At 51.6% G+C, this 20,079-nt stretch overlaps 1 protein-coding gene across 2 annotated transcripts; it reads right to left on the bottom strand.

Moving 5' to 3' along the window:
- Nucleotides 1-4,538: 4,538 nt before the first annotated feature.
- Nucleotides 4,539-14,464, bottom strand: ST6GALNAC6 (ST6 N-acetylgalactosaminide alpha-2,6-sialyltransferase 6). 2 transcript variants are annotated; one of them, XM_066256113.1, is made up of 5 exons: nt 14,374-14,464; nt 12,452-12,631; nt 11,454-11,860; nt 6,660-6,767; nt 4,539-5,996 (listed from the first exon to the last, which is right to left on the bottom strand). In XM_066256113.1, exons 1-5 carry the CDS (start codon nt 14,386-14,388, stop codon nt 5,684-5,686), a joined length of 1,023 nt encoding a protein of 340 aa, XP_066112210.1. In that variant the 5' UTR covers nt 14,389-14,464; the 3' UTR covers nt 4,539-5,683. The 2 variants fall into 2 exon arrangements, with proteins under 2 accessions (XP_066112210.1, XP_066112211.1); XM_066256114.1 differs by having other exon boundaries at nt 5,679-6,000.
- Between the last annotated feature and the right edge of the window lie 5,615 nt (nt 14,465-20,079).

Genomic DNA, 20,079 nt, shown 5'->3' with positions numbered 1-20,079 from the left:
AGAGCAGACGGGAAGGGAGGGCGCTGGACCAGAGCAGAGCCCTGATGGGAAAACAGAGCAAGACTGGAGTCCCCTCCCTGTGCACAGCCTGGTGTCCGTGCCAGCACCCAAATTCCTTACCTTCACTGCTCTCACATTCCAGGGAACAGGACCAGGCTTCCCATGTGACATCTGGGGAAACTGAGGCCCAGAGAGAAGCTCTTTGCACAAAATCCCACAGCAAATTGGTGACAGGGAGAGGCCAGACCCGGGAGGAAGCGGTCTAAAGCATGGAGTCTGGGGCCTTTGCTGGTCAGACCTGTCCCCCCACCCCCTCCTCAGATCCCGCCCAGACTCACCTGCAATTTCTCCTCTCTTTGTGGGAGGGGTTCTAAGAACTTCCCTGGGACTGAAACGCCCCAGGACTCCAAAGATCGCCCCCAAGACCCTCTCCCAGCTGGTGAGTGTGTAAAAAGTTACTAAAAAATCAGCCCTGCCAAGAGCGAGGATGTGGGACATTCGAATGCTGTACCCAGATGGGGGACCAATAATCCTGATAAAAAGAACAGCTCAATAATGAGCACTCAGCCTAACCAGTCGGTGGCACAGTGGATAGAGCGTTGAACTGGGACACAGAGGACCCAGGTTTGAAACCCTGAGGATGCCGGCTTGAGCGTGGGATCATAGACATGACCCCATGGTTGCTAACTTGAGCCCAAAGGTTGCTGGCTTGAAGCCCAAGGTCTCTGGCTTGAGCCCAAGGTCGCTGGTTTGAGCAAAGGGTCCCTCAGTCTGCTGTAGCGCCCCCCCCCATCAAGGCACACATGAAAATGCAATCGATGAACAACTAAGGAGCAGCAATAAAAAATTGATGCTCCTCATCTCTTTCTCTTCCTGTCTGTCTCTCTCTCTGACTCTCTCTCTCTCTCTCTCTCTCTGTGTCAATAAATAAATAAATAATAATAATAGAGTACTCAGTGGGCAGAAAGCACACGCTGGCCAGAAAGAACATGGGACTCAGGCCATGTCTGTGAATCCTCAAACTTGGAGGAAAGTGAGGTTCACACCCTATGAAATAGTCTGCCTGAGGCTCCCAGGTAGAAAGTGACATGGATGCCCCAGCTGGGTAGTTGTTTCATAACAATGTACGTGTACTTAATGCTACTGAATGGTACACTTAAAAATGGTTAGCTGGTGCCTGACCAGGCGGTGGCGCAGTGGATAGAGCGTCAGACTGAGATGCGGAAGGACCCAGGTTTGAGACCCCAGGATAGCCTGCTTGAGCGTGGGCTCATCTGGTTTGAGCAAAAAAGCTCACTAGCATGGACCCAAGGTCACTGGCTCGAGTGAGGGGTTACTCAGTCTGCTGAAGCCCGTCGGTCATAGCACATATGAGAAAGCAATCAATGAACAACTAAGGTGTCGCAACAAAACTGATGATTGATGCTTCTCATCTCTCTCCGTTCCTGTCTGTCTGTCCCTATCTATCCCTCTCTCTGACTCACTCTCTGTCCCTGTAAAAAAATTAAAAAAAAATTTTTTTTAATTTAAAAAAATGGTTAGCTGGTAAATCTTATGTTGTTGTTTTTTACCACAATAAATTTTAAAATGGGGAAAAACACCTATTTTAAGTACCTGTTCTAATTATTTCATTTGCATATGAGCTATGGATTTCCCACCAATCATGGAATATTAAAGTTTCAGGATTTGTTTTTTTCAGCTATAACCTAAGGCAAGAAAAAAAGGAGAGAAAGAGGAAAAGGGAGGAAGGCATGAGGAAAGGAAGAACAGAAAGAAGAAAAGAAGGGAGGGAGGGATGGAAAGAGAAAGGAAAAAACTGCAAGGAGGAAACAAACACCTGGAAGTTTATAGCCTAGGGCGGCCGCTAACAGGGAGTAGGACTGGGCAATGGCCTCACTTTCTCTTACATCATTTGTACAGTTTAAGTTATAACATAAAAATTAACTAAAAGCATAACTATATTAAATGAAACCAATTTGTGTGTGTGTGTGTGTGTGTGTGTGTGTGTGTGTAACAGAGACAGAGAGAGAGAGAGAGACAGAGAGAGAGAGAGAGACAGAGAGAGGGACAGACAGGGACAGTCAGGAAGGGAGAGAGATGAGAAGCATCAATTCTTTGTTGCACCACCTTAGGTTTCTCATATGTCCCTTGACTGGCGGGGGAGGAGGGGGGCTAAAGTCGAGCGAATGATCCTTTGCTCAAACCAGCGACCTTGGGCTCAAACCAGTGACCCTGCACTCAATTCAGTGATCTTGGGGTTTTGAACCTGGGTCCTCTGCGTCCCAGTCTGATGCTCTATCCACTACGCCACTGCCTGGTCAGGCAAGATGAAACCAATATTTAAAAACATTTAAAAACTATTCTGGTTAAAGGAAGAATTCCTTGCCTGACCTGTGGTGGCACAGTGGATAAAGCATTAACCTGGAATGCTGAGGTCACCGGTTCGAAACCTTGAGCTCACCTGGTCAAGGCACATATGAAAAGCAACTACTATGAGCGATGCTTCCCGCTCCTCCCCTACTTCCTTTCTCTTTCTCCTCTCTCTAAAATCAGTAAAATTAAAAAAAAAAAAAAAGAATTCCTAGGCTTGAAAATGAGCCTCAGGAAATGAATCTGGGACAGCCTTGCTCTGAGGTTCACCGCATACTTGAACCTCAAGTGAGGGGCTGGCCCAGGTGGGGCTGGCTGGACTGCTGAGCGCCCACAGGAAACAGCTGGACCAGCCACTCCGAGAAGCACATGCTGGGTTTGCAGCTGGTGGGAGATGTCCCCACCCCAAGGAGGTGTCGGGGGCTCACAGGAATGGAGGGCCCTGAGCCCTAAATAAGGAGTTGGGTTTGGTCTTAGCCACAGTGGGCAGCAGGTAAAGTTTCAGAGCAGAGAAGGACCGTGGTGAGGTAGCTTCAGGGAGATAGCTTTGGCAATGAGTATAGTGGTCTCCAGGGGCCCGTCTATGGGGCTGAAAGTGTGTGGGGTGGAGAATGAGGCCCCAGGCCCCCTGCCCTCAGCATCCTCTACCAAAGTCCCACCTGCTGATGCTGAAGCAACCGTTTCCTGGTTCTGCCCCCAGCAATCCACCTTCTCCTGCCACACTCCTGGGTCTCTCTCCATGCTCACCAGTGGGCGGGCAGATTCCCAGAAGCCTTTGCATGGGGCTAGAATGTGCCATATTCCACATCCCCAGCCCCATGTGGGACCTTAGGCTCCACATGTAACAACTTTGCAAGGAGTTCCTGTTCCTCCAACACACTCACCACCACCACCACCATTACTGTACCTGGTGGGCCAAGTGACGCACCAGCACCCTGCCTGTGCCTGTCCCGCTGTTATCCAAGCCAGGGTGATCTCTTCGAGCAAAAGGGATGCAGTCTTGCCCACCTTGAGCTGGCATTGATGGCCTTTCATCCTCTGGCCCCAAGTGGCCTCATCCCCCACTACTCCTGCCTCCCTGCCTACCAGGAGGGTGTGTGTCCCACTGAAGGGCTACTGTTCGGCCATTCTTCCCACCTGACATTCCCATCCTCCTCAATTGCAGGGCACATGCGCGTCCACTTACCAGAACACATACCGTGAACTGAGAGACAAATGCGGTATGCCCTTCTCTCCTCCCGGCTCCGGCTCCGCGGCCCCCCATCCCAGCTGGCCCTGTGCCCAGGGAGAGCGCTTTCCAGGTCCCCAGCAAGCTGCCCGCCCTTGTCTCACACAGTCACCCTTTGTTAGGTCTCAGCTCCCAAGGGCATCTTATCTGCCTAAACAGGTTGTAATCTCCCCGAGTCACAGACCCCCTTCCTGCTGCCAACCCGGAGTTGTAAACAGGGCCTTTCACTCAAACTGCTGCTCACCACACCCCTGCCAGGGTTGCAGCCAGTAGGAAATTTCGGCTCCCTGGCCTCAGTATACCCAGACCCTAGCCAAAGTTTGACCCCTCCGCCTGCCCTTCCCCCCTGAATCCAGTCCTGGCATCTTCTCTCCTGTCCCCATCACCACCCGAGCTGCTTTCTAGGACAGGGATGTCATTCTCTCCGGCACAACCCTCTTCTCTCCCTGCTGGAAGCTCTCGGCCCAGTCTCTGCAGGACTCTTCTCTATTTTCTAGGCCTCAAAAGAATGTCACCCACTCAAAAGCTCCTCTCCTAAGGTCTGTATTATCATCTTCCTTCCCATGGTGGCTTGATTGGGACAGAACTTGGTTATGGGGCCCTATCCCCCCCTAAAACTTGAGCTCCTTAAGAGCAGTGTGTGGTCCTCGTACTAGGATTCTGGGAGGGAGAGTGACTTGTCCAAGGTCACCGAAGTAGGTGGAGGCAGAACTGGAAAAGCCAGACGGGCTCGGCTTGAGAACCCCCACACCTCCCTAACCCTAAAGGCTGCCAGCTCCCCACCCAAGCTGCAAATTGCATGATTCACAGGCCAGCTGAAAAAGCTGGCCATCCTGCTCACGTGTGAGCTCCCAACCTGGAAGGTAGGGGTGCTGCCCTGAGGGGACCCAAAGCCCTGAGTCAGAGAGTCCGGCTCGATCGGGAGACAGAGGAGATGGAGTTGGAGCTTAGGTGCATTTATTCCTGTACAAATCATTACAAAACCAAGTCTGGGGGAGTCGCCAGCCCCTACCCCCCACCCCAATGTGCAATGGCTTGCTGCTGGCCTCCTCCTCCTCTGCTAAATGGCCCTTCCCATTCCACAGCCTCCTCCAGGAAGCCCTCTAGTCTTCCCTTCCAGGCTGCAGAATAACAGGGGACAAACCCACCCCACTGAGGCCCAGCAGTAAAGTGCCTGATACAGAGAAAGGAAGGACAGAACCCAGGCAATACAGCTCCCGGCCGCCTGGAGCTTTCCCAGGCCCAGCTGGAGGGAGACCCTCGATGACTCCAGCAGCTGCAGACCAAGGGGTTGCTTGAAACCTCAGTTTGGCTGGGGTCTCCCCTTTCTCAGCCCCAAAGCCTCCTCCAACAGGTAGAAAGCCTCACTGCTAGGTGGCAGAAAAGAGGGCCTGACTGATAAGAACGGCAGCTGGGCCATTCTTATCAGAGCCCTCAAACCTGGGGGTGTCTGCGCAAAATACCTTCATCTCCAGGAGGAGGTGGGGAAGGGAACCCCAGACCCCTAGGGAGCTGAGACTGCCAGCAAGGGGTATTGGTTGGAGGGGTTCAGTATTATGGAGGACAGACCCGAGGCAGTCAGTGGGGGCGGCCGGAGGGGGTCAAAGACTCCACGTTAGAACCTGAACCTGACATGGGCACAAGGGTGCCAGAGAGGGGGACAAGGGATTTGTCCAAAGCCACTCAAGTCAGAGCCAAGACCCAGATGCCGACCCCCCACCTTTGGGACCCCCAACCCCCAAAATGCCCCAGCCTGGCCTCTAGACACCTCCTACCTCTCTGCAATCTCTCTGGCTCTGGGAAGTGAGGGGGGCAACACAAACTTCCTAGATTCCTGGAGCAGGACCCCATTGTCCCAGCCAGTAGGAAATGATTTGGGGACCATCCTGGGGCTCTGAAGCAAGGCCACATGGGAAAGGACAAGTCCTTGGCCTCACATTACTCAGAAATACCCTGATTGACTATGCTCAGACCCTGATTGGACAAGGAATCCTCTGACACCCCTGATTAACCACATAGAAGCCCAAATCCCTGATTGGCCAAGAGATACTCCCAGGCCCTGACTGGCTGGAGGATACACCCTCCTCAGGCCCTGATTGGCCAGAAGACACTCCAGCCAGCCTTGATTGGCCAGGAGACGGCCTTTGGTCTAGTGGCTGGGCCAGAGCAACCTCTCCTGTGTCCCTTGTGAGGGCCCCACAGGCAGGGCAGTCTAGGTCCAGGAGGGATGAGAGAAGGTGATTCCGTACAGCTGGGCCCAGGATGAGAAGACTCTCTTCTCGGTGATGAAGCGGTGATGGTTGCCCTTGCGGCTGTGCTCATTCTGGACGTAGGTGACACACTCGTCGGGCCCCTTGGGCTCATAGTAGTGGTAGGGCATGCGCTGCAGGCGGGACCGCTGGCTAGGGCAGAGCAGAAGGGGGCTGTGAGCGTGGGTGGGCTCCTGACCTGCTGTAGGACCTCAGTGCAGGAAATCTCTGCCCCTCCCTGGGCCTGTTTCCCCCTCTGTAAAAAAGGTGTAGGTGGACTAGGTTTGTGACCACCAAACTTTTTTTTTTAATGCAGTGGACCTTTTCCTGTCCCTAGGAGGGTGGCAGAGTAGGGTAGAGGTCAGGACTGTGGGCTCTGGAGCCTGGCCCCCACCTCTGACTGTTTATGAGACCTTAGGCCACCCACAAAACAACTTCCTCAATTATTCTCATCTACAAAAGGGGGGAAATAACATATCTAGCTGTTGGGATCACTATGAGGAGCGAATGAGATAATAAATATAGTAATGCTTGGAACATGGTCAGCACTCTGTAAAGAACAGCTGTCACCTCTTGGGCTCTTCATATAGTAATAATAATAATAGTTATTATTGATCCACAAACTCTGGACTCCGGCTGAGCTCGGGGTGGAGGCCCCCTGAGGCAGCCCCAAGGAGCTGAGACCTCTGCAGAGCAATCTGACTACCATCAGATAGAGACCCTTAGGGGCCATGCAGTCAAGGTTCCTAGCCCCCCGCCGACCCCCGCTCCATTCCACGGCCAAGGCCTGGGCATTGTCCTGGAGGGCTCACCTGCAGTAGTCGGGGGGGACCATGCCATAGACGTGCACGTGGTCACACAACTCCACTGCAATCCCCATGGTGAACCAGCCTGTGCTCAACCACGAATGGGACTTTTCCCTGGGGGGTAGAGAGGGTGCATGATGAGGGGGCATGCGGGAAGGGAGGAACAATCAGCCCCCAGTTTTACAGAACTCCCCCCCCCACTCACTGGGCCCTCTCTCCACTTCAAACAACCCCATTCAGCCCATTGGGGGAGCACAGGTTTGCTGGCAGAGGACTTATCTGAGCAGAGTGAGGGGTGTGGAGGGAGTTCCTTTGAGGAAAAGAATAAGAACAGGGCATGCTGGGAATGAACTCCTGAGGAGACTGGTCACATTTGGGCAGGCAGGGAGTGACTGTGACCACAGAGCATGCTAAGAGCTGCTGTGCCCATGCTAGGAGCAAACTCCTACAGGGAGACTAATCAGAGACAGTCATGCTGGGAGTGACAAGTTCAGAGCAAGGCATGGAAGAGGTAGCCAAGAACCTAGAGCTGTGCTGTCCACTGTAGTGGCCACATGTGAGCACTTGGCACATGGCTGAGATGTGCTATCAGTGTAGAATACACACTGCATTTCTTAGAGCGTGTGAAAAGAAGAATGCAAAGTACATCACTGGTAATTTTTTATATTGATTATATGTTCAACTGAAAATATTTTGGTTATATTTGCTTAAAGGTAGTTCTTTGAAAAGCTTTTTTTTTTTTTTTTTTTCCATTTTTCCAAAGCTAGAAACGGGGAGGCAGTCAGACAGACTCCCGCATGCGCCCCACCAGGATCCACCTGGCATGCCCACCAGGGGGCGATGCTCTGCCCCTCTGGGGCGTCGCTCTGTTGTGTCCAGAGCCATTCTAGCGCCTGAGGCAGAGGCCACAGAGCCATCCCCAGCGCCAGGGCCATCTTTGCTCCAATGGAGCCTCGCTGCAGGAGGGGAAGAGAGAGACAGAGAGGAAGGAGAGGGGGAGGGGTGGAGAAGCAAATGGGCGCCTCTCCTGTGTGCCCTGGCCAGGAATTGAACCCAGGACTCCTGCACGCCAGGCCAACGCTCTACCACTGAGCCAACCGGCCAGAGCCTGAAAAGTTTTTTAAAAAAATCTCACAAGCCTGACCTGTGGTGGCGCAGTGGGATAAAGCGTCGACCTGGAACACTAAGGTTGCTGGTTCGAAATCTTGGGCTTGCCTGGTCAAGGCACATATGGGAGTTGATGCTTCCTGCTCCTCCCCTTTCTCTCTCTCTCTCTCTTTCTCTCCCCCCCTCTCTAAAAATCAATAAATAAAAATAAATAAATAAATAAATAATAGAAAAAAAATCTCACAAGACTGACAAAAAAGAAGAAAGAAAAGACACAAACTACCAACATCAAGAATAAAAGAGGCCCTGGCCGGTTGGCTCAGCGGTAGAGCGTCGGCCTGGCGTGCGGAGGACCCGGGTTCGATTCCGGCCAGGGCACACGGGGGGGGGGGGGAGCGCCCATTTGCTTCTCCACCCCTCCGCCGCGCTTTCCTCTCTGTCTCTCTCCTCCCCTCCCGCAGCCGAGGCTCCATTGGAGCAAAGATGGCCCGGGCGCTGGGGATGGCTCTGTGGCCTCTGCCCCAGTCGCTAGAGTGGCTCTGGTCGCGGCATGGCGACGCCCAGGATGGGCAGAGCATCGCCCCCTGGTGGGCAGAGTGTCGCCCCTGGTGGGCGTGCCGGGTGGATCCCGGTCGGGCGCATGCGGGAGTCTGTCTGACTGTCTCTCCCTGTTTCCAGCTTCAGAAAAATGAAAAAAAAAAAAAAAAAAAAAAAAAAAAAAAAAAAAAGAATAAAAGAGAGGATATCATCATAGACCTTGTAAACATTTAAATAAGAAAACCGCACGGCCTGACCAAGCGGTGGCGCAGTGGTAGAGTGTCAGAATGGGACACAGAGGACCCAGGTTCAGAACCTCGAGGTTGCTGGCTTGAGCGCGGGCTCACCAGCTTGAACCCAAGGTCGCTGGCTTGAGCAAGGAGTCACTCGCTCTGCTGTAGTCCCCTCACCCCCGTTTAAGGCACATATGAGAAAAGCAATCAATGAACAACTAAGGTGCTGCAATGAAGAATTGAAGTGTCTCATCTCTCTCCTTTCCTGTCTGACCCTATCTGTCCCTCTCTCTGTCTCTGTAAAAAAAAAAGAAAAGAAAACCACACAAAACTACAAACTATATATGAGAAGGTAGATAAAATGGGCCAATTTCTTGAAAACCACAAACTACCAAAACTCACCCAAGATGAAATAGATAATCTGAATATCCTGTAACTATCAAAAAAGTTGAATTCATAGTTTAAAATCTTCTCAAAAAAGAACTCTCCAAGCCCAGATAGTTTTACTGGCAAATTCTTCAAATATTTTTTCTTCTTCTTTTTCCAATTGAGAGGAGGGGAGATAGAGAGAGAGATTCCCGCATGAGCCCTAACTGGGATCCACCCAACAACCCCTATCTGGGGCCAATGCTCTGCCCATCTGGGGCCATGCTTGCAACTGAGCTATTTTTAGCACCTGAGGGGGGCCAATGCACCCTCAAGGCCTGGAGCAGATGCACTCAAACCAATAGAGCCATGGCTGTGGGAGAAGAAGAGAGAGAGAAAGAGAGAGAAGGGGGAGGGGTGGAGAAGCAGATGGTCGCTTCTCCTATGTGCCCTGACTGGGAATCAAACCCAGGACATCCACACGCTGGGCTGACACTCTACCATTGAGCCAACTGGCCAAGGCCCTATCAAACATTTAAAGAAGAAATAACACCAATTCTATACAATCTCTTCTAGAAAACAGAGGAGGAAACAATTCCGAATTCATTTTCTATGGCCAGTATTACCCTGGTACCAAACCAGGCAGACAGTACAAAGTAAACTATAGACCAATATCTTTCATGAACACAGATACAAAAATCCCAATAAAGTATTAGCAAATTATATCCAGCAATATATAAAAATAATAATACACCACAACCAACTGGAATTTATTCCAGAAATGCCAGGCTAACTCAACACTTAAAAATCTATCTATCTATATATATATATGTGTGTGTGTGTGTGTGTGTGTGTGTTTTAATTTTTCCGAAGCTGGAAACAGGGAGGCAGTCAGACAGACTCCCGCATGCGCCCGACCGGGATCCACCCGGCATGCCCACCAGGGGGTGATGCTCTGCTCATCTTGGGGAGTCACTCTGCTGCAATCAGAGCCATTCTAGCGCCTGAGGCAGAGGCCACAGAGCCATCCTCAGCACCCGGTCAAACTTTGCTCCAGTGGAGCCTTGGCTGCAGGAGGGGAAGAGAGAGACAGAGAAGAAGGAGAGGAGGAGTGGAGAAGCAGATGGGCGCGTCTCCTGTGTGCCCTGGCTGGGAATCGAACCCAGGACTCCTGCACGCCAGGTCGACGCTCTACCACTCAGCCAGTCGGCCAGGGCTTTTTTTGATTGCCTGACCTGTGGTGGCACAGTGGATAGAGTGCTGACCTGGAAGGCTGAGGTCACTGGTTCAAAACCCTGGGCTTGCCTGGGCAAAGCACATATGACAAGCAACCAATGAACAGCTAGAATGAAGCAACTACTTCTTGTTCCCCACTCTTCTCTCTCTCTGTAAAATCAATAAATAAAATCTTTTTAAAAAATCAATATAATCCACCATATTAATTGTTTTTTAAAAATCATGATATTAATTGATGCAGAAATATATTTGATAAAATTCAGTACAGTACTGATAAAACTCTAAGCAAAGGAAACTTTCTCAACCTGATACAGGGCAGTTGCAAAAACCTACTGCTAACCTCATATACAGTGATGAAAGACTGAGTGCTTTTCCTGAGACTGGGACCAAGACAAGGATGTCTACTCTTGCCACTTCCAATACAACCCAACGTTGTACTGAAAGTTCCTAGCCAATGGCAAGAAAAAAATAATGAGGCATACAGATTAGAAAGGAAGAAATAAAACTGTTCTTATTTGCATGTGCTTACATGACCATCTGCATAGAAAATCCCAAAGAATCTATAAAATCTCCTAGAACCAATAAGCAAGTTTAGCAAGATTACAGGATATAAGGTCACCACACAAAATCATATTTCTAAATACTAGCAATGAATAATTGAGAACCAAAAAAAAAAAGTTTAACCATTTAAAATCATTCCGAAACTAAATATTTAGGTATAAACCAAACAAAATTATGTACAGGATCAATCTATATGTTGGACATACTGAGTTAAATAAAATATATTAAAAACAACTTCATCTTTTTCTTTTTACTTTTTTAATGTGGCCACTATAAAAATTGTAATTATGTTTGTGGTCTGCATTGTATGTCTGTTGGACGGCACTGGCCTAGCTTCTCTAGAGCAGGGCTGGAAGTGACGTGTACTTAGAATAGAGTATACTGGGAGCAATGGTGTGTTTAAAGCCAAAAGTGCCAGGAATAGTCAACACTTTCCAGGAGGCACCCTACAGGGAGCTCTCCTGGAAAGACGGCAGAAATGACTGGGCAACCTTAGAACAGAGCCCTCTGTTCTGAGGGCCCTCCTCCCCTCAGAGCAATGTATGCTGGGAGGAAGCCCTCCAGGGAAGATGAAGCCACGCAGAGCATGTTGGAAATGACTGGTGCTAAAAGCGGGACATGAAGAGGACTCCCCCAGGAAACCTGACCAGAGCTTGACAAGAAGTGACCACACCCTCAGAGCACAGCATGCTGGGAGCAACAGGCCCTCTATATGGAGCATGCTAAAGAAGAGCAGAGGGGGCCGGAGGGAGGCTGGTACCTGTCCTTGCCTGTCTCACCCTGGAAGAGGTCATCAAATTGGCTCATGCGGCCAGGAGAGACAGCATAGGCCTCCATGTTAGGGAACACCAGGCCTGCCCTCTGGATGACTCGCACAAGGCTGCCCTGGGGCTTCTGCATCTTTTTCGGGGGGCCCCAGAAGATGAACACAGTTTCGGGGGTCCGATTGACGAACTCCTGGGGCCTCCGCAGCACACGGAATACACTGGAATGGGCCACCACGCGGAAGGTGGTCTTGTTGCCCACATCTGCTGAGTAGCCCGTGGTGGGTGCATCATTCATGCGGATTGTGCACTCAGCCCGTTCAATCTCAGGACCCAGCTTGGTGCCCAGCAGGTGGCTGGAGCTGGTGACAACCACACACTGGTGGCACCGTGAGGGCAGCGTCTGGTGGGGGGGCAAAGAAAGTCAACACTGTCACAACCACTCTGTGCCAGGCCCCATGCTCTATATGTTCAGGCCTCCAGGAGGCCAAAATAATTATGCCCATTTTAAAGACGGAGAAACTGAAACCCATTCATTCAGCATTCAACAATTATTTATAGCAAGCTGGCTAACGGTCAAGTACTCAGGACAGAGCAACCAGCAAAAGAGACCCCACTCCTGCCTTCAAGAACTCATGGTCGGGGAGACAGACAGTGAACAAGTAAAAGATAAAATAATGCCAAGTGATAAATAGGGGGTTAAAAGTGACAGGAGCAGGGGCTGTTTTTGTGTTGTCCCAAACCCTGTGTGGACTCCCCAGCAGAGACAGATGAGTGAACACCAGAGACACCTTTCCAAAGGGATTCGGACTGAAATAGTGAGATTTTAGTGCTAAGGGTGCGACCTTGGAAAGAACTAAGGCCCAGAGAGGGGCAGAACACTGTTCAAAGCCACATAGCAAAAAGGGGCCTGACTCCTGGGGTCCACCCTTTCCTTTAGAGGAGGATCAGCCACCAGGCAGCTCCAGGAAGTTCCCCAAAGTGGCCGCCCTACCTTGTTGCCGAGAATGGGAACATAACCCTCAGTGATGCTCCACTTCTTGAGGTCGATGGGCCGGCGACTGCGGCCCCGCAGGGAGCTGTAATGGAAGACCTCGTTGGCACTGTTGGAGCTGTAGAGGATGAGGATGGTGATGAGTGCGAAGAGGACCACGAACACTGCTGACCGCTGCTCCTGGAGAGGGAGGGGCAGATGAGGGCCCAGGGCCACGCAGACTCAGCACTCTGCCTCATCACCACCTACCACATCCGGCGGACTCCTGCGCCTCTCCAAACCAGTTCAGACACCACTTCCTCCAGGAAGGCCCCCTCCAGCCCCCTGAGCACGGATCACACCACCACCAGTTCTGAGGCTAGGACTGGGTTGGCCTCGCTCCCCACCATTTCCCAGCTCTCAGGGTGTGGCCTGGAGCACGGAAGGTTCTCAGGAGGGTCTGCTGGATTGGATGTATGTGGATGCCAACAGGATCCCTCTAGCTGCAGCTGGAAGGATGCTTGGAGACAAACGGGGTGGTCAAATAGGAGGGTCCAGGTCTTCCCCGAAGAGCAACTCTCCATAATTGTTCATCATTCACTCAGACCTGGAGGGGTGGGTCTCTTCAGGAACTGGGCTGCGGGACTAGTCTGGGCTACAGCCTGTGGCTGACAGGAAGGGAAGTGATATCCCAGTTGCCCACTGGGATGTACCTGCCCAGGGCCTGCGAGGCTAGCCGAAACCTGGGAGTCCTAACTCCTTGTGCTGGGCCCACTGTGCTGGTCACCCGTCTATTGTTTCTGAGCTCCAAGTTCACCCTTTCTGCCAGCTCTGTGAAAATGGATCTAGGCCCTTTACTTGTGTTTCCTTGCCAGCTAACTGCATCTTGCGCTTTGTCAGTAGGAGCTGGAGAGACACTGCAGAAGGAAAGGCGCTTGCTCCCGGTGCTGGTGGGCTTTGCACGTGGTTTGGGGGCCTTTGTTCCCACAGTGCACAGGGTTTCCTCAGCACATGCTCGTCCAGTGCCCAGGGCCAGTAGTCAGCTACACTCAGCAGCTCCCTCCAGCTTCTGCCCTCAGGAGCTGTGAGCACAACTTCTCCAGAGTTGGTCTCACCCAGTACATTCAACCACCCGCAACGTCCAGAGAACAGCAGCTTCTCTCCCAGGAGCAGCTCTGCATGGAGGCTGGGTGCCTCCTGAGTTACCTCCTATGAAGAGCCTTCCCTATGGCCTAGAAAGTGCATTTATGACCATTTTCACCAGCACAGCACCACACTGAGCCCTCTGCCATCCAATGGACCACAGCTGTGCCCTCCCCAGAAAGGCCTGAGTCTCAGCTCTGGGGCAGATGGCTGCTCCTCACACCTGTTCTTCCTGTATTCCTTAGAATTCCTTGTTACTTCAATGCACGATTATAGTCAATAACTCTTTACATTAAACATTCTCTGTTCAAATCACTGTGATTTCTCTCTGTCAATTGGACCCAGACTGACATACCAACACTACCCTGCCCCCAGCCCTCAGGCTCTGCCAAAGCTGCATTGTAGTGGATTCTGGAAAGGGGGTGTGCAGAACCAGGCATATAGTAGGTGCTCAGGAAAGCATAAAAGGATGGATGGGAAATCCTGATACAATCAGAATGATGTTTACAATCTTCTGTCATCTTTTGACCACTGCCCTCCTCCAGACTCGCACTCACCTCTACCTCTCCACTCCCAACCCCTGAAGAGCACTTTAGGCCATCTTCCTGGACCTGGCCCAGAGAGCCAGGAGCCTGCCCAAAGCACACAGATCAGTGGCACAGCAGGGCTCAAACCAGGGCCTTCCAAGCACAAGCCGCTTCTTGGCAAAGGAGACTTGCGGTGACTTGGGTCTGAGACAGGCCAGTAGGAGCCCATCCCAGTGAGGCTGAAATGGGGACAAGAAATGAAGGAGGACTTACTTTGTTGCTACTCATCTCTCTCCAGTGTCTTCTGAGGGGCACGGACCAGCGTCCTGCAGGTGGTCCAGGGGGAAGGGATGTGGTCTCACACCTGCAAATCACAGAAAGCGCTATGGCTTGGTGCCCTCCCATAGGTCCAGCTGGTCAAAGGCTGCACCCTCCTTACCCGTGCCAGCTCTCCTCCCTAGCCATGACTTCAAGTGTCAGGGCTGTATCTGTTTTGCAGATATCATTTTCTGAAGCCCAGGAAGGGCAGAAGAATGTCTGAGGTCACAGGGCCAGCTGGTGGCAGAACCCTGCCTCCCTCTCTGGTCCACGCTCTCTTCTACTCTGCTTCTTCAGCAGGCGCCTCCCCATACCCTGGCTCTCCTCTGAAGCTGGCTCCCATGCTGGGACCACCCAGCAGGAACCCCATCACACCCCTCCTAGAGCCTGCTTTAGGTTCCTGTGGCCTTGGAATAAAGCAACATTCCTTGCAGGTCCCCAAACTCCTCTGCAACCTTTCCAGGTTTTGCATAAACTGTCTGCAACATCCTACCCTTCTGCACCTGCTCACACCCGCTCATCCTCCAGGTCTGCCTGTACCAGGAACTTCCCCTGTATGTCACCTCCCCTCCAGGCAGAGTTCTCACAGGTCCTCACTCACATTTTCTGCTGTGCTTTCAGAGCCCTGGAGATGGTGCAGGGGGTGGCCGAATGAGTTCATTAATTAATGAGTAAGATCTTGGGGGTTAAGGGCACCCACTCATCTATCAAACAGCTATATTCACAGCCCCAACCTCAGAGAGTGTGTGGGGTCGTCAGCGGATGATGCATGCAGCCTTGGGCAGCCCTTCCTTTCTGCCCTAGCCCCAGTGGCCTCCGTTGAGAGGGGACAAGCAGATCTGCCCCTTGCTCCTCAACCCACACCCATCCCAGCAGGACTAGCTCCTCTCCAGATGTCAATTCCCCCATCTGTCAAAAGGAACAAGTACTTGTGTTCAGCCTCCAGCAGATTCAAGCCCAGAGGGCACTAAGGTTGGGAGAGTGCAGAGGGAGAAGCTGGGCTGTTTTCTTCTTTCTTTTAAAATTTATTTATTGATTTGAGGGAGACATCGGTTTGTTGTTTTACTTACTTATGCATTCATTGGTTGAGTCTTGTATGTCCCCTGATGGGGAAACCCGAACCCTCAGCCTTGGCGCATGGGGATGCGGTTCTAACCAACTGAGCTGCCCTGTTTACTCGTACAAGGCCACCAGGAGTAGCCAGCCAGAGAACCTCTGGCCAAAGAAGGCTTCCCCCCACACGTCATTCCTGATTGGTTAGGTCTTGAGTCCGCCCACTATCCATTGGTTAGGTCTTGAGTCCGCCCACTATCCAACCCCGCCCAAGCCCCCCCGCCTCCCCAGTTGGGTTTCAGGTTTCTCCCTGGCCTACCTACCCTGACAGCCAGTCAGGGAGGCCCAAGGACTCTCACCGGGTACAGATCAGTAAATCGAGGCTCATCAGAAAGGTAGAGCGGCCTGTCTCTGAACTCACAGCCTATCAGAGCAAAACACAGCAGTCCAGAATTCTAGGGTGGCCCCCATCCGGATGCCTCTGGCATTCCAGGCTCTTATCGATCCAGGGGGGCCAGGAGCCTCTCATGGGAGCTTCCTCCCTTCCTACTCTTTCCTTCAGATGCCCCTTGCTCCAGACACTAGCACTCCAGTTCCCTGGCCCACCCCCACTTCCCAACCTTTGCCTGAGCAGTGCCTCCAGCCAGGGCCTCGGTATCCCTGGTCTGCCCTGTTACAATCCTGCTCTTAAAAAGCCATGGCCAGTGAAGCTTCTCACGCTCAAGTGCGAACCCCACTTCCACCCCTTACTGCTCGAGGGGCCTTGTGCGAGCCATGTACCTGTCTGAGCCCTTTTACTCATCCTGCAATGGGAGTAATAAGAATAGGTAACTCAAGGGGATGTTGGAAGGATTCAAACCCCTTTGGCAATGGAAGCACAGGGTTTGCATGTTCTAGGTCAGTGCCAGCAGCTATTTGTTTTGTGGTTATTCATTGTTCAAGGCCTGCCTCACTGAGTTTGCCAGCAAAACTTCCTCCTCCTCTGACCCCTAGCCCGGGGACTTCACTCTTACATCAGGAATGTATAGAGGTGGGGGTAGGGTGGGGGGGGCAACTAAGCATCGCCCACTCACTCAACCTTCCTGGCAACACTGCCTGGTAGGGGCTCTTATCCCCGCGTTTCACAGAGGAGGCGACTGAGGTTCAGAGAAGCAAAGTACCTTCCAGGGCTGTCCAGAGCCTGCTGGTAAACCTGTTTCCAGGGAGCAGCCCAGGGCTGAGGCTGGTGGGATCTTCTTCAAGAATACCCTACGGCTGGAATGGACCAAAGCTTTCCGTGTGTGCTCAGCCCCTGGCCTGGCACAGAAGGCAGGCCTGTTGGGGAGCGACTTGCTCAGGCTGGGGAGACGGGAGTCCTGAGTACTGGGCCCAGAGCAGAGTGTGGACTAACACCGAAGGCGGGTCCTGCAGGAGGGCTGATAAGGGTAAGGGCCACACCCTGCCCTCTGTTTGGGGGCTTTGCCTATCCCAACATGGGGAATCCTCCTGCAGGGTCCGGACATCCCCACGAGCCGCGAGGGAGGAGGGCTCCGGGGAGAAGGGGGAGGAAGTACTTAATTCCCAGATTGAGGTGGGGGGGGGGGCGCCGAGCCCGTGGGCCCACCTGGGGATGAGGGGGCGACCTACCCTCTGCACCCCCTTTGCGCTGACCCCACCAACTCCCCGCACTCCAGAGGGTCCGGAGCCTTAGTCCCAGCTTGAAAAAGAACGGGAGGCAGGACAGCAGCCGGGTACCCGAGCTCCAATAGGGTAGACAGAGGCAGGAGGCCCCGCGAACCACGCGACAGCCCTTGGGCACGAGCACCGGATCTCGCGGCGCGTTTGCCTAGAGAGTGGGTCTAGGGCAGCCTCCGGGGGCCCCGCACCATCACTCCCCATCACCAGTGGCTCCCGATCTCCCCGCTGCGCGCCGGCAGAGCCCCCCTCCCACATCCCTCCCCCGCAGGGCGCCCGCTCACCTCCCCCGGGGAGCGCCCGGCCCCCGTGGCCCCCGAGCCCCCTCACATGGCGCCGGGAGCTGAGAGCAGGGGTCCGCGCTCTTCCAGCCGCCCAGGCCCCGCCGCAGCCCCGGCCCGCCGGGTCCTAGCGCCGCCACTCGCTGCTCCCGCCCCGGCTTGGGAGGCGGGTGGAGCCTCGAGGGGCCGCTGCTGGCTCCGCCCCAGGGCGGTGCCTGGGGGGGCGGAGAGTGAGGAAAAGACGACCCCGTCCGGGACCACGTGAACGCCTCCCTTACTCCTCTGGGCTGCCGTAGTGGCAATAAAAATAACAGCCTTCCGAGCCTTCTCATGTGGGTCATGCCCACTCTATGTCGCTTTATTGCCACCACAACCGGAATAGGGAAACTGAGTTCCAGAGCACACTGTGCTTGGAATCCTTTGAGTTTCTCCCAGGGCTCCCCTACCCAGGACCTCCAGGGCCCTGCACCCTGTCGTCATCCTGAGTGAACTCAGGGTCCACCTGGGATTCAAGTCCAGCGCTGCCCTCCCTAGCTGTGTGGCCGTGGCCTATTACTTACCCCTCTCCTAGGGAGAACAATAACCTCGGGGGCTGTGGTAAGGATCAAAACTTTCTTTTGATTTTCGGGATATTCCGTACATCATTTTATTTGATAGTGAGAAATAACCAGCAGCCATAATAGGGCTTGGTGAGATAAAGGCTAACACGAATGCTGCAGATCAGTAGGTACTGACAGAAGAGTCTGCCAGGACAGTTACAGGATGTTTAAGTGAAGAAAGCAAGTCAAAGAGCTGCCTCTCTATGATCCCTTTGGACAACAAAGGTGTAAATATGCTCATTCCCCTCCTCCCTGCATACCAGGGAGAGATTCTCGCACATGTACACAACGAAGTTCATCGCAGCATGGCTTGAAATGATACTAAACTGGAAACAGCCCATATAGCTATCAACAGGAGAATGGAGGGTTTTTTTTTACATAATGGTATATTCACAGTGTGGAATATTAAATAGCAGGGCGAAATGAAAAAGCTCCAGTTACAAGGATGAATCTTAGAGACATGAGAAGTGAGAAAGACATGTCTCAGAAGACAAATGAACAACACAATACAGGGGTGGGCAAAAGTAGGTTTACTGAGCCATTGTGACATTCTTCTGAGTTAGTAAAGCTTCTGTAATCATCATAACCTGCGTGCCTTTTTCCCATCTGAACAACTGTAAGCCTATTTTTGCCCACCTCTGTCTATTGTTTGAGCATACAGCAGGAAGTAGACCTCTCTCATAGCCTATGAAAGGAGATAACTTTTGCCTATCAGAGTGATTAACGTTTTCAGAGCAAAAATGAAGGACATCTCTGTCAGGGAGGCAGGAAATGTTGGGGTGTGAATTTCTAGTAAGGACCTGTCTGGTCTTTTAAGTGGGATATGGTTTAAGTGGGATATGGTTTAAGGGCACCAATCCAGAGGCTAAGAATGCAAGTGTGTAATTCTTCTCAAGAATGTACTTTTACTATAAGAACCCTCAGCTTTTCTTTAAGGGGTTCATTATATTATGTTTTATAACTTACAGATATGATAAATGCTGTCACTTGTGTGTACCACAAGTATTTAAAAAGAAAGAAAAAAGATAAATTAAAATAGGGAAATATTTTTTGGCTCTCAGAGTGATTAAAGGTGCAGTGGATAAAGCGTCGGCCTGGAAATGCTGAGGTCGCCAGTTCGAAACCCTGGGCTTGCCTGGTCAAGGCACATATGGGAGTTGATGCTTCTATCTCCTCCCCCCTGTCTCTCTCTCCTCTCTCTCCCCCCTCTCTCTCCTCTCTAAAATGAATAAATAAAATAAAATAAATAAAACTGTTAAAGTGTTAATAGTGATTTTTTCCAGAATGATGAGATTATGAGCTGCTTTTATTTGTTCTCTTATGGCTTAACTGTATTTTCAAAAATTTTAAGATAATGGTTCACAATGTTTTTATATTTAAAAACATTTTCAATTTATAAGACATAAACTACATATATAGCATGGTTCTTTTTTTTAAGATTTCTTTTTTTTAAGATTTTATTCATTTTAGAGAGAAGATAGAGAGAGAGTGTGTGTGTATGTGTGTATGAGAGAGAGAGGGGGGGGGGAGGAGCAGGAGGCATCAACTCCCGTATGTGCCTTGACCGGGCAAGCCCAGGGTTTCAAACCGGTGACCTCAGCATTTCAGGTTAATGCTTTATCCACTGCGCCACCACAGGTCAGGCCATGGTTCCTGTTTTTAAAAAATACAACTCTCGATGCATATACATTATAAACGCACACAGACGGCGTCTGGCAGAACCTACAGGAGACGGCAGTCGTTTCCCCTAGGAGTGAGCACGGTGTGGGACAGGGTGCTGCCTCCACTTTTTCCTTTATAAACTTCCAGGTTGTTTGCACTGGACTATTTTGATAAGTTAATACCACATTGTTTTTATTTTTTTTATTTTTATTTTTTTAAATATTTTATTTATTGATTTTTTTAGAGAGAGAGGAGTCAGAGAGAGAGAGAAGGGGGAGGAGCAGGAAGCATCAACTCCCATATATGCCTTGACCAGGCAAGCCCAAGGTTTCGAACCGGCGACCTCAGTGTTCCAGGTCGACACTTTATCCCACTGCACCACCACAGGTCAG

Source organism: Saccopteryx bilineata, chromosome 2 (assembly GCF_036850765.1).
Source record: "Saccopteryx bilineata isolate mSacBil1 chromosome 2, mSacBil1_pri_phased_curated, whole genome shotgun sequence".
Taxonomy (NCBI): Eukaryota; Metazoa; Chordata; class Mammalia; order Chiroptera; family Emballonuridae; genus Saccopteryx; species Saccopteryx bilineata.
The sequence above is the reverse complement of the archived record's forward strand: the minus strand, read 5'-3'. Positions and strand labels throughout refer to the sequence as shown.

Excerpts from the sequence above, each read along its gene's own strand:
- ST6GALNAC6 (XM_066256113.1), bottom strand. Across the intron at positions 11,861-12,451 it reads TTCCCATTCTCGGCAACAAG|ACGCTGCCCTCACGGTGCCA; the intron begins GTAGGGCGGCCA and ends CCCCCCCACCAG. Across the intron at positions 5,997-6,659 it reads GTCCCCCCCGACTACTGCAG|CGGTCCCGCCTGCAGCGCAT; the intron begins GTGAGCCCTCCA and ends TGCCCTAGCCAG.